Source organism: Sminthopsis crassicaudata, chromosome 4 (assembly GCF_048593235.1).
Source record: "Sminthopsis crassicaudata isolate SCR6 chromosome 4, ASM4859323v1, whole genome shotgun sequence".
Lineage (NCBI taxonomy): Eukaryota > Metazoa > Chordata > Mammalia > Dasyuromorphia > Dasyuridae > Sminthopsis > Sminthopsis crassicaudata.
In genome coordinates, this window is record NC_133620.1 from 21,946,979 (window position 1) to 21,959,583 (window position 12,605).

Genomic DNA, 12,605 nt, shown 5'->3' on the forward strand with positions numbered 1-12,605 from the left:
AAATGCTAACAGCATTGAGCTTTGCCCGAACACTAGAGCATTGCCCTTGCTGGGGGGACACAGGGGACAGGGACTCATTCATGCGGTCCCTCATGATGTGTGAGCTTTCAGTCTCTGCTAATCCTCAAAGCAACACCACACTGGGGAGAACCCAAGATTGGGAGTCAAAGGATTTGGGTTCCAATGCTGTTTTTCTTCTCTCATAGCTGGGCGGGTTCAAGCAGTCCTCTCTTTCTGGGCTTAGGGGATTAAACAACTCTCACGTCCGAGGCTCAGGTACAGTTCTGACTCGCTCCACAACTTCTCATTTAACTCATTTATACAGTCATAACAGCTGCCACTTCGGTCCCACTTTAGATGCACAAAATTCTTTAGCTCTTTCTCTCTCCATAACCACTGAACCTCCCTGCAGCACTCAAGCTATCACCCCCATTTTATTGGTTAAGAAGTTCCTTCTATTCCCATGGTGCTTTAAGCGGTAACTTTGCAGACCTCACAAGCCAGGTACTGACCATTATCACTCTACAGTGGAAGAATATGATAATGTTCAATGGGGCCAATGACTTGTCCAGGGTCATATGGCTTCACCAGTGGCTGCCCCCCAGTGAGGACTTTTCCAGCCCCCTCACTGCTCTCCCAGAAGGTTCAGCTTGCCCTTTGCCATGCGTGGACACATTTCCTGATGGACAATGGACTGGTCAGTCCAAGCTAAGGCAACTTCCAAAAAAGGACTAGGCCACTCTCTCACTCATTGCAATGGCCTTGAAAACCCCCTCAAATTACTGACAAGCTCAAGGATATAAATAGCACTTTATTGTCATCCAGGAGAAGGGGTCCAGACGGGACCCACCAAGGTCTTGGGGCAGTCCAAGGGCCGGAGTTCAGGCTGCGCCATGTAAGTACATGGCTAAAAACTTCCTGAAAGTTGCAGGTTGATAATCAACAATTCCAACAGGTTCCTAGAGAGAATACACAGAATCACTTTTCTGCTCTCCCCCATTTAATGGATATAATTAAAAACAAAGGTCGGCTTCCCAGGGCTGGAAAAAGAGCTCTTTTTGAATGCTGGTGTCTCTGCTCAGGAGGAAGAGGGGCTGGGGCCAACCCAGACACATCTCTGAAATGCCCTTGAGGCTTTCACATGGGAACCTTTCATCTGCAAGCCTTCAGCTGCAGCCTGGAAGCATGCTCATTCTCCCATGTGAAAAGGCTCCACTTGCTTTCTTCTTCTCACTGAGCTCCCTAGCAGGGTGTACACCTAGGCCTAGAGATGCCCCTGGATTCAAATCCTCACATTTCTTTTTTTTCCCCCTGAAGCAATTTGGGTTAAGTAACTTGCTCAGGGTCACACAGCCAGGAAGTGTCTGAGGCCATATTTGAACTCAGGTCCTTCTGACTTCAGGGCTGGTGTTCTATCCACTGCACCACCTAGCTGTCCCCATGTTTCCTCTTTCTGATAAGGGGTTGGACTGAGTGACCTTTGAGGTTTATTTCAGGTCTATCAGTGTGACTTGTGAACAGGCTAAAGCTGCTAAGGCGGGTGGGCGATGCTGGCTTCAGGAAGGCGAAGGATCCTCGCCTCATCATTTATGTTGCACCAAGCCCTCCCCTCACCAGTCTCGGCTCAGCTCTGGGAGCTGCCCCCATTTCAGAGAGGAGGTAAACTGAGCTGTAGAAAGTGGCCCAAGTGCAAGACTCCCCCTTCCCCTTTCCACAGTGCACACCAGCATGCACCTGACAATAGGGGAAGGCTTGGCTTCATACTTACCACGACGACTTTCTTTTTAATGACTGGAAGACATCGGAAATGCTGATAGAGAAGCTGGTCAGAATCCACCCAGACGAGATTCTTGACCCCATCGCTGGAAGCCAGATCTGTCGTGTTCAGCTGGAACACCACGAACTGGAAGACGCGGCCATCTGTGCCGATGCTCTGCACCACAATGGGCTGTTCCAGCACTCGGGCCTCGTCCTGAGGAGAGGGACAAGCGGCACCTTGGGCATTATGCTGGGTGCATGGCAAGGGCAGGCGGCTTCAGCCTGGTTCCACAAAGGGCCCTTCCATTTAATCAATGGCTAGCTCTTCTGGCAACTGCGGAGGAGCAGGGAGGTGGCCGACCAGCCCCGACCGGTTCCAGCTTGCACTTTGTCCAGCTGATACTCTTGCCCCGCAGTTCAAAACGCCTGCTCCCTGCTCCACCAGCCTGCTGCTCCATCTGGCAATAGCACCACACTGGCCACAACCCAGCCCAGAAGGGACTTCCCAGGAAAGGGCTGCTTTGGTTCTGGGGGGAGGGGGGAAGGGGAGAAGGCTGGAAGGGAAAGGCAGGGGCAGAGGAGAGCCCCAGAACTCCTCCCAGGGGCTGACAGTGCCTTGCTCCTTGACCATTTGTCTTTGCAGCCTCCTGGAGCATCTGACAAAGGGCTGGGGACTGAAGGCAATGAGCCCAGTAAAGGATCCAGCTGAGCTGGGAATGCATCCAAGAGTCTGCCCTGGCTGGCAACCAAAGGTGCCCAAAAAGAGCCATTTCCCCAGCATCAGGGTCTCCAGAGAGCACTGTTAAGTGAACACCCTACATTGCAGGTCTTCAACCTAGCTCCAGACAGACAGAACCAGGGCTTAACCTCACTCAACCGGTCTATAAAACCCACCTTCCTCAAGGAAACCACCCAAAACCACAGGAGATTTGGGGACAAAGCTTTGGGTCTAGGGAAGCACAGCAAGGTTAAGCACTCTGCGTGGCAGCAGCACCACAAGCTGAAAGGCCCCAGGGTTGCCCCCTTTCAGTGCCTTAGCCTCTCTGTGGGCCAGGCTTCAGTGAGAAGGGCCGGCCTGCTCCGAAGACTTTGGCAATTTGAGCCTTTGGGGCACCTGCTTCCTCAGTCACTGCTTAACGACACATTCCTAAGTATATTGTATGCACAAAGGGGGGGAAGGGTCATCTTCCTCCCCACTGATTGTCACCCTGTTACCCAAAGTGTGTGTCCCACTTTGCTGACAGGAGCTTCCTTAGCCAACAGAGCCAGGGAAGATAACACGACAGCACGTACCCCATACAGAGTCCTGGCCTGAGCCAAGGCATTGCCAAAGGCGAACATGATCATCTTGGCTCGGAGCTGCTCGGGATAAAATCGGGCCCGGCGACTGTTGGCTGACTCCATGAAGTACACAGTGTGCGGATGGCGGTAAGGGTAGCCTTCGTGGAAACCTAGAACATGGAAACCACGGAAGGCTGGGGTGGGTGACCGAGGCATCGAGCCAAGCAGACCACAGAACCGAGGCTGGACTGATCAGAGACCATGCGCCCCTTCCCCTCACATCCTCAGCCCCAACCTCGATCCACAGCACAGTTCAGTCACACGACAGGGGGAGAAAATGCTGGTGACTGTAGATCACTTCTACAATCATCTGAGCACTGAGATAGCTGGTGAAAAGAGAAAAGGATGAGGAACAAATGAAGTGTTGAAATGGCCACTTGGGAGCAGAGGTAAAAGCCTCCAGGCCTCAGATTCCTCTCTGGGGGTGCATAGGGGATGAGCAGTTCTCACCACTGAGCCACAGGAGCAGCCTGCCCAGAGCCCCAAAGTCTTAGAGAAATCCCTGATGCCCCATGGCCAGGATGTGTCAGAGGGAGGCCCCATTTCAGCTCACCGTGCCATGCACACCTCCAAAGAATGACAACAAAATCAAAAGTGTGGGTCTAATTAGGGATTTGTCTGAGAAAAAGAATCCCTGGCACCTGGAGTCAGAGACAGCACAGGGCCATTCTCGACCTACTACTTCTACTGAATGAGGAAGAAGGATGGGAAAATCCTAATGGGGGCCAGAGCAGGAGGTACAGCCTACCCAATGGCCTTGTTTATACCAGTCTGGATCTACTGTACCCACTCAAAATCTTGGCTTCCAGGAGGGAAAAAACAGCTCTTTTGCAAGTGACAAGATGCCAGCTTGGTTGCACCCTCCCCTGCCACCCCATTCTTCCTTCCCCCAAGCCTTCCCTGGTATAGTTCTGGCACAACCCCAGGTCGCACCCTCCCAAAGTTACTAGACTTCTAACTGGACAAAGGAACAGACGCAGAACAGGAGGAGAGAAGCGGCTCACCGTTCCACTTGGCCTCCAATGGGCCCTTCATGTACACATGTGGCCACCCCACAGTTCTACCAACCTGTGTCTTCTTTCACATCATAAATGTCACATTCCTGAAGATTAATGGTTGGAGCGATGGGGTAGAAGGTCTCTAGAACATGACTCTCAGTAGCCTGGACCTCTTGCTGGGAAGCGACTGGCAGCAAAGGATCCTTGGCACTCAGACGAGTCCCATTAAGACCACGGATCTGAAGAAAAACGGATTCTGTAAGGAGAGAAAGAGGCAAACAGCTACATCGCTGTACCAGCCCTTGCAATCCTGAGGCCCTTAATAAGCACGGAGAATGAGGCAGACATGCAGGGAGATCCACACAAGGACAGCTGGCATTCACCAGCTCCAGAGTGTGGACACTGGTTGTCTGGCCTGGACCACATGGAATAGGAGCCAGCAACACCTGGGTTCCAAACCTACTTTAGACATAACTAGCTAAAGGACTTTGGGAAAATCTCTTCATTTGAGCCCGCTGCTTCATCTGAAAAACAAGAGAGAGGGAGGTCCCTTCTCACTCTAAATCCCCAGTCTCCCATGATGAACCCCTTGTGCCCAGAAGCCTCTTTTTGTCTGGCAGACCACTCGGCCCAATGCGGTACCTACAGGCAATGCTGAGGAGCAGGGATTTGGAAGACTCTGAGAAAAGGCTTCAGTGCCCAGCCTGGAGCAGGATATGAAGGCAGGCTAGGCTGGTACCTGCACCAGCAGGGAAAAGGATACAAGCTTAAATCAGGGACCCAGCCAGCACTTGGGACTTCTCCAACTGCAAACAGCTCGAGGGCAGGAAATCCCAAGCTCACCCCTCTCCTGGTGTCCCACTGCGACCTCACATAACAGTTTAGCAACATAAAAGCCTTGTTTTCTGGGAATGAATTCCAGTGTCCAGAGCTCAGGGAGGCCAAGTCCCTATTCCAGTTAAGCTGCCTTTTCCAGATCCCAGGATCCTGGCCCTGAGAGGACGGTGGGCACCTGCTACAGCCCATTCCTACCAATGCCCTGCTCCCAAGGTCACTTGGGGGGAAGCACTCCCTGAATCTAAGCTTCAGCTGGTCTCTCTGTAATTTCCAGCCAACCCCCCAGGAACGGGGGACTCTAAGCCCCATCTCTTTGTCACAAGAAAGTCTTTCAACCTCCAGAAAATAAAATCACTTTGCTCTAAATTTTCTTTTTTCCCCCCTAGTCTAAATATCCAGGTTCCTCCTAACAAGTGGTTCTGACACCTATGGAAATGCCCCAGGACGTCAGCATCACTTCTAAAACATGGCCTCAGAGCTGGGCCCAACGCTGGCCTACCTAGGGGAAGGGAGCATAGGCCCTGCAGCTGCCAACCTCCTCACTGGAGCGCCTCTCTAATGCCGCTGTCTGGGCAGCGTCTCAGACCCGGCTCTGACTCTCACCAGAGCTGGGCCCTTTTGGGTGGATCTGAGCAGTGGAAAAAGCCAAAAGTCATTGGAAGCCAAGTAAATGCAGTGTCCTAATAAACTGAGAAAGCTCTGGACTCTCAGCAGTGAGATAGATGGTCTCATGTGGCTCATAAACAGGCTTTGCTGGGAACTCCCACAGAGGAGCAGCCATGCTGGGAAAAGTCAGGCCTGCCCAAGGACATGGCCCTGAAAGGCAGAAGGCTCATGGGGATGGAATCTAGAAGGTTTTTTAAAAAAAACCACCCTGACTACTTCACACCTCCTAAAACGGTTTTGTTTTCTTGTGGGTCCCTCTGCTACTCTGTGACTCAGTTTCCACATCTGTAAAATACAAGGGCAGGAGCAGAAGTCTCTCTTCCAAGATAATTCAGTGACTTCTTGTTTCCGGAGAAGACAATAAGTGTCCCTGGGCCTTTGGTGACCCTGGGTAGTCAGGCCTCCCCACAGACCACACCACTGTGGTTTCTAATTCAATCCTCCACACATCCCTTCTCTGTGACTACAGGGAATGGAGAAGTTTAATTAGAGGCAACATTTGATGTTTGCTATTATGCTCTTCTCGACTTAATGAGGTTCTAATTGATTGAGGGCGCCAAGCTTTCTGTCAGTCCGATGCCTTTGAGCAGAGGCTGCTGGGGAGCTCCAGCCAAGAGGTTTTCTCTAGCAAGAAGGTCATGGGATCCAGTCATCTCTGTTCAAATCACCCACAACTGCCTCGCCCTAATCGAGTTTAGAGAAGGAAAGAAAGACTGGGCTGATTAATGAATGAATGCCATGCCTGGAAGACACCCTGAATGAACAAGCATTTAGTAAGCACTTATTAGAGCCAAGCACAGTGTTAGGTACTTAGGGACACCAACACCAAACAAAGCCCTCAGGGAACTTAGGCTGTAAGAGGGTGACAGTCACCCGGAGGCCTTTGGAAGGGCACATAAAACCCTGTGACCTGCCGAGGTGCCACGAGGTGGGAGCAGCAGTGCTGGGATCAGAATCCAGATGTTCTGCCTTTGTCATTAAAGAGTTCACTGAATGAATGCTCTTCCTACACAATCCATGAGATACAAAGTCCTCACTGATCCATTTCCCAGACAGATAAACTGAAGGCAGGATGGGATGGAGGCTCCAAGGCCAGTGTTTGAGCTGAGGGGCTTACAGGGGTGCTCACCAGCACTGACCTCGATGCCACGAGGTTGACAGCATGTAGTCCTTGGCTTGTATCCTCCTGGTCAGAGCAGGATATTGGGAGATCTTCATCCTACACAGCTGTATTAGATTTTCCACAATGATGGGGCTTTAGGGGAGAAACAACAGACACATGGGTGAGTGGTATCAACAAGGTCACTCTTCTCAAGACGTGAGAGCAGCCGGACAATGTGCTTGGCAGCTTACCAGTATGTCTCTCTCTTGGGGACGTCCTCGGTGGAATGCCACAGGCGTGCTCGGCAGATGGCATTCTGGACCTGCTCATCCTGGTTCTCAATATGATTCGCCGGCGCTTCGGCCAGGCTGAGGACCCTCTCTGGAAGGCCTTCTATTAACTTCGATTTGGTGAGCCAGAGGGCCTGCTTTACACCTAGTGAAGTAAGTCAGCAAAAAAGACAATTAGGATGGGAGGGGCTGTTTTCCCCCTTAAAAGTCTACAGATGTTTAAGGGGCTCCTTATGAAGGGGGAACAAGATGACAGCCCCCAATTCCCAAGATTTAGCTCTCCTGGAATCCTGTAATAGTTGAGGGGAGGGAGGATGAGCAGCCCCTGGCCAGATGTTCCCCACACACTGCTCAAGACTTGACTGGAAGAGCTTGGGCAGTCATTTTTAACAACAGGTCATTTATTAAAGGGAGAAAGCTGCCACAGGGCTGCTCAGACTCAGGGACAAGTCATGAATTAAACATTGAGAGCTGAAAGTGAGCCTTTGATGCTTTGGAAGGGCGATTATCAGAGGAAGGGTCCTGTCTCTGGGTGGCACAGAACGCTGCTGGAAGGCACCCCTTCCTTTTCAGGGCAGAGAGAAGGCACCATAACTTAAAGACAAAAGTTCTGAAATCAACTTGGCAGCAAGTGGGAAGACCGAGTGACTTTGCATGTTCTTTTTACCTTCCTGGGCCTGTTCCCTCATGCATCAAATATGGATACTTCTTGTGGTGAGTGCCCAATACTATGCAGATCAAACAAGAGCATCCGAGTGTTATAAAATATGAACGATCACATTCAGAATTACTGCTGGTAGTCACTGAGTCACAGGCCTGGTTTAGCCATTAGGCCCTAGACTTATACAAGAAGCTCCAGCCACTGCTACCAGGGAGGTTTGGGGAGGCCGGGCAGTGCCCTGTGTGGCTGAATATCCTGGAAGCCAAGAGCTTGTTTAAGTCACCTCTCTCAGAGGCCTTCCCAAAGTCCCACCAAGCAATGTGGCCGCCACCACAGCAACATTCACACCCATGTCCTCTGCCTCCAAACCAACTCATCCACGAGGCTCACGGTTCCCAGGGGCCCCTCCTCACAAACCCCTGAAGTAGATAAGAGTTCAGCTTCAGTGAGCTCTAAGAATCCTTTCTACACCAAGATGGCTGCCTGTGGTTTCCTCCCCCGTGAAAGAGGTGATATAGCACAGTAGGGAAATGGCCTGAATCTGGAGTCAAAAACACCTAGGTTCAAGCTCAGCCACTGACACACGTAGGTGACCATGGAAAAGTCTAATAAGTACAGGATGAGAGGCCAATCTGCATCAGTGAAATGAAGTTTCAATACCGGGAGCTCCAAGAAGTTAGGAATCATTCCCCCTTAAAGTCACACAGTCACATTAAAGGCTGTTACAGAGGTCCAGGAGGTAGAGCTGGAAGAGCCCGTCAGTGCGAGCCCTTCCTTTTACAGAGGGAGAACTGAGACCCAAAGAAAGGTGACGTATCTGGGTCATACATGACCAGAAGCCCAAGCCCAGGGCTTCCCCATCGCTTCTCTCCAGGTCCTGAAGGAGAAGTGCCCTCTACAAGGTCCCTAGAAGTTCATGCTGTTGAAGAGTGGCCCCTTCTGTGAGAGGGAACACCCCACTAACGGGCTCCTTCTCCCAGCAGAACACCTGGCAATAGGAAGTCCAGCATCTATTCTGTACCTACTATGCACCATCCTCTGCGGGAAGCGCTTCCTTATTTGGAACTTTCCTCGCTGGAATTCCCTATGCATTTCAGGTCTGCTCCCTGGGACCAAGGAGAAAGCCAAAGTTCTTGTTCCTGTGAACTGCAGCCACAATCCTCTTCTCCAGACCAACAACCGCCAATCATGTTGGCTCCCCAAGCTTTTTCCCTGGACATCCACAGCCTTTCCCTCTTCAGCCCACTTTTGGGGAGGGGCCCTATAGTCCTGACTCCCGACAGACCTCTGGGGAAGGACCAAGAAGACAACCCAGGGAGCAGAGAATACCTTTCCAAACCATGCAGCGTCTTTGGGACTTCTGGCTGCTACAAAGAGCAGTTTGGGAACCAGCTCAGTTCCAACATTTTGCCCTGGGACCCTGAGCCAGTCTTTCCCTATCTCTGGATCACAGCCCCTTCCATTGCAGTAGAGCAAGACTCTCCAAGGTCCCCGAGGCTCTCCTGCGGGCAGACCACCTGGCTCTCTGTCCTCTGCCTGCTCACCCAATGGAACTGGGCCCATCATCTCAACTGCTCGGCCTGGTTCTGAGAGATGCAGGAAAGATCTGAACGCTTTTATTTTCCAGGGTAAAAAATGAATGGCAGGAGTGAGAAGTTGACTGACTCCCCAGCATCCAGTGAGTCGTGGCAGACTCCAAAGCCAGGCCCATTGGCTGGTACCAGAAGAGGCAGATTGGAGGGTCCTGGGCTTGTGGATTCTCCGAATGTCCAAGTAAAAGGGACCTTGGAGACTCCCAGTCCAGGCCTCTCCCGTGTGTAGAGAACTTCAGAGGGAGAAAGGAAGCTAATGACAATGCCCAGGTCAGGCCAATGTGAAACATGTATTAAATACCTCCTAGAAGCATAGGAGCAGAACAAGAATTTATGAGCTTTGGTCATAAGTCCCTCATTTTCCAAAGGAGAAAAGTGAGGCCCGGAGGCATTCATCATAGCAGAAGGTAATCACAGTGCAAAGAACACTGGATTCTGGAGTCAAATGGCCTTTATTATATATGGGAATCTGGGTAAGCTGCTTCCCTACTCTGGAAATGTTTTCTTGGCTACAAAATAAAAGGTCACCCTGGATAGTCTCCAACACCCTCCCAGATCTATGATGTCTCCTTGCTGTCTCATAAAAAGCCTTTTCCTGTGAAGTAGTCATTGGATTGGATACTTCATTAATACATTACAGGGTGACTCTCAGGGGAGGTCATTCATTTTCCTCATGCAGCTCAGCACCTTCTCTCCATTCTAGCCTAAGGGAGCACTGGGACACCGAGACATTAAAAGATGTGCCCAAAGTCCTACGTGTCGTTGCTGGGATGTAAGACCCAGATGGCACCGGCCTCTGCCTGCAGAAAACCCTTCGCACCTGCGACCTCAGTACGCCAGAGTTATAAGGCATCTAAGAAATTACCTGGCCCAGCCCCAGGTTTCAAAGAGGGTACACACCAAGCAGAGGGTACAAGAACCAGCAAGCGGTCACACTGGCTGCACAGCACGGCCCCAGCGGGAGGTAAGCTGGAGCTGGACGGGGATGGGCTACGAACACCAAACAGCAAAGTTTCCAGAGAAATCTCAGATGTGGGACGGGGGCAGCAAGCTGGCAGCTGGGGGGAGGGCAAACACAGAGGAGCCTCGAGTCAAGGACACCAATCAGGGAGGCCACAGCAACCCTGCAGGAACATAGGCAGAGCTGGAGAAAGAACTTGGACCCTAGACAGAGGGGACAGACTGGCACCCGCTGAGGGCAGCACCAGAAGAGAAGGCGATTCCAAAGCTACAAAGTGGCCCCCGTCATCCAGGTTTCATGACTTACACTTATACACTCCCCAGCAGCTGTGTGATGAGTTTCCTTGTCTGCAGTCAATCAACCAGCGTTTATTAAGCACCTACTATGTGTCTGGCTAAGCCCAAGAGATCCAGAGAAAAAGAAAAACTGGCTCTGCTACCAGGGAGCTCCCGGGTGGCAAGAAAGACAACATAAACAAACAAGATGCAGCCAGGATCAGGTCTCAGAGGAAAGGGGCCAGGAGGAAGAAAGCTGGGGAAAGGCTTCTACAGAAGGGGGAGCAGACCACTCTGAGCCTGGGGGCCTCTAAGACGGGGAGGGAGAGTCCTGCGTGCCACTGGCATGAAGAACACGTGAGGGAGTGGGCAGGTTATTGAGGGCTTCAAATCCCTGGAGATTTCACATTGGATCCTGAAGGGAACAAGGAGCCACTGGAGCTCACTGGGCCCAGGGTGGGTGGGTGACTCAGCCAGACTCATGTTCGGAAGATAACTCTGAGAGGAGATGGATGGAGGCTGGTGGATCCCCCAGCAGCCATTGCAATACCCAAGGCGTGAAGTGCCCGAGCAGGATGGGAGCAGCACCAGGAGAGACTGGGGAGGGGCTCAGGTCGGTGACACTTCAGTTATGAGCTGAGTGAGGGGGTGGGGCGACAGATGGACCCAGCTTTGTTTGAGGTGCTGTATAACAATGTTAACGACAGCTGACACTGAGAGGCGCCAGGTGCTGTGCTAAGTGCCTTCCTTATGGGGAGGACCTCCTTTCTCCGTCACAGCCTCCAGGACAAGGAGGTCCTGTGATTCCCTCAGTCAGAATCTGAAACAGAGGGAGATCGAGTCACAGAGCAGGGAAGGAGGGGTCAGAGGCATCTGCCAGACAGCAAAGGAGGAGGAGGCGGAGGGGGGCGGGGAAGCAGGAGACCCTTGGCACAGACAGGGCCAGAGGATGAGCTTTAAGAGCAGCCCAGACATTCCGCCACCCTCTGGGCCTCAGTTTCTCCCTCTGTAATATGAGGAGTTTGGACTAAGAAACAGTGGGTGACTTTGAGAAGGAAGCTGGAAAACCAGAGGGCTGCTCCGAGACCAGGGGGCTTCCGTGGCACGGGACACGGTCTGGAAGCTCCTCCCCAGCCTCAGTTTCCCCTTCGTGCCCCCCTCCCCACCCCCTCAGCTTGTCTCCTCCCACTCCCCTTCCCCTCGAGTTTCCCCCCTCCCCCTCAGTCTCGCCTCCACTTGCCTCAGTTTCCCCTTCGTGCCCCCTCCCCCTCAGCCTCAGTCTCCCCTCCCCTTGCCCCACTCACCCTCGAGCAGGCGGCTGCGCTGGTGCATCACGTGGCAGACCTCGTCGCGCCGCAGGGGGTGGGTGTCTCGCGGGACGGGCCGGGGCCGCCTCGGGTCGTCCCAGCCGCGCTCCCACGGCGGGAACACCGGCCGGGCCAGACCGGGCTGCCGGTGCTGGAGGCCGGCCCACGTCACGGGCTCCACGCCCGGGATCTCGTACACGCGGTCCAGCGGCGGCGGCTCGGGCTTGCGCGTGGAGCGCACGCCCCATTTGTAGGCGCTGCGCCGCGGGCCCCCCGGGCCCAGGCCGCCCCCCGGAACTGCCCTTGCCCTCAGCGTCCCAACCACCGGCCGTGCACACAAGGCCGCCGCCATGGTGCCCGCCGCAAAGCCCGTCGGGAGGCAGGCTGCGCGCGCAGCTGAGGCGGGGCGGGGCGGAGCCTCGGGTCGCGGAGAAGCGGCTGCTGCGGCCAATCGCCGCTAACCCAGCTCTCCTTCCTCCCTCCCCATCCCAGATCCGAGCCGGTAAGGGAGCGTCGACGAAGAACTGCACGGGACTGAAGGGGCGGAGCTCGGCTGAGCGACCCGGAACGGAGGTGAGTGGGGGCGGGCTTCGGCCCCGGCATTTTCGGGTGGTACGAGAGGAACCCCGGGTGGGCCGGGTTGGATTGCCGGGACGGGCGGGGCTGGGGAGTGAGGATGGTTCCTGCTTGAGAGCGCGAGCGGAGAGCTCCCCGGGGGACCCTGACCCTTCGCTGCGCAGCCTTCCAGCCAAGCAGCAGGGCTTCCAGGTGTCCCCGGGGTCATCTACGCCACTCCCTCATCTCACAGAAGGGGAAA

General features: G+C 53.5%; 1 protein-coding gene across 1 annotated transcript; it reads right to left on the reverse strand.

The window, feature by feature from the left end:
* Positions 1–793: 793 nt before the first annotated feature.
* Positions 794–12,201, reverse strand: MRPL37 (mitochondrial ribosomal protein L37). The gene is made up of 7 exons (XM_074265863.1): positions 11,786–12,201; positions 6,954–7,137; positions 6,740–6,855; positions 4,168–4,353; positions 3,052–3,209; positions 1,769–1,972; positions 794–959 (listed from the first exon to the last, which is right to left on the reverse strand). The coding sequence occupies exons 1-7, from the start codon at positions 12,138–12,140 to the stop codon at positions 882–884; spliced, it is 1,281 nt and encodes a 426-aa protein (XP_074121964.1). The 5' UTR covers positions 12,141–12,201; the 3' UTR covers positions 794–881.
* Between the last annotated feature and the right edge of the window lie 404 nt (positions 12,202–12,605).

Coding starts and splice junctions, on each gene's coding strand:
- MRPL37 (XM_074265863.1), bottom strand. CDS start 12,140: ATGGCGGCGGCCTTGTGTGCACGGCCGGTGGTTGGGACGCTGAGGGCA. Junction 7,138..11,785: donor GCGCAGCCGCCTGCTCGAGG/GTGAGTGGGGCA, acceptor TTACTTCACTAG/GTGTAAAGCAGGCCCTCTGG. Junction 1,973..3,051: donor AGGCCAGGACTCTGTATGGG/GTACGTGCTGTC, acceptor CCCTCTCCTCAG/GACGAGGCCCGAGTGCTGGA.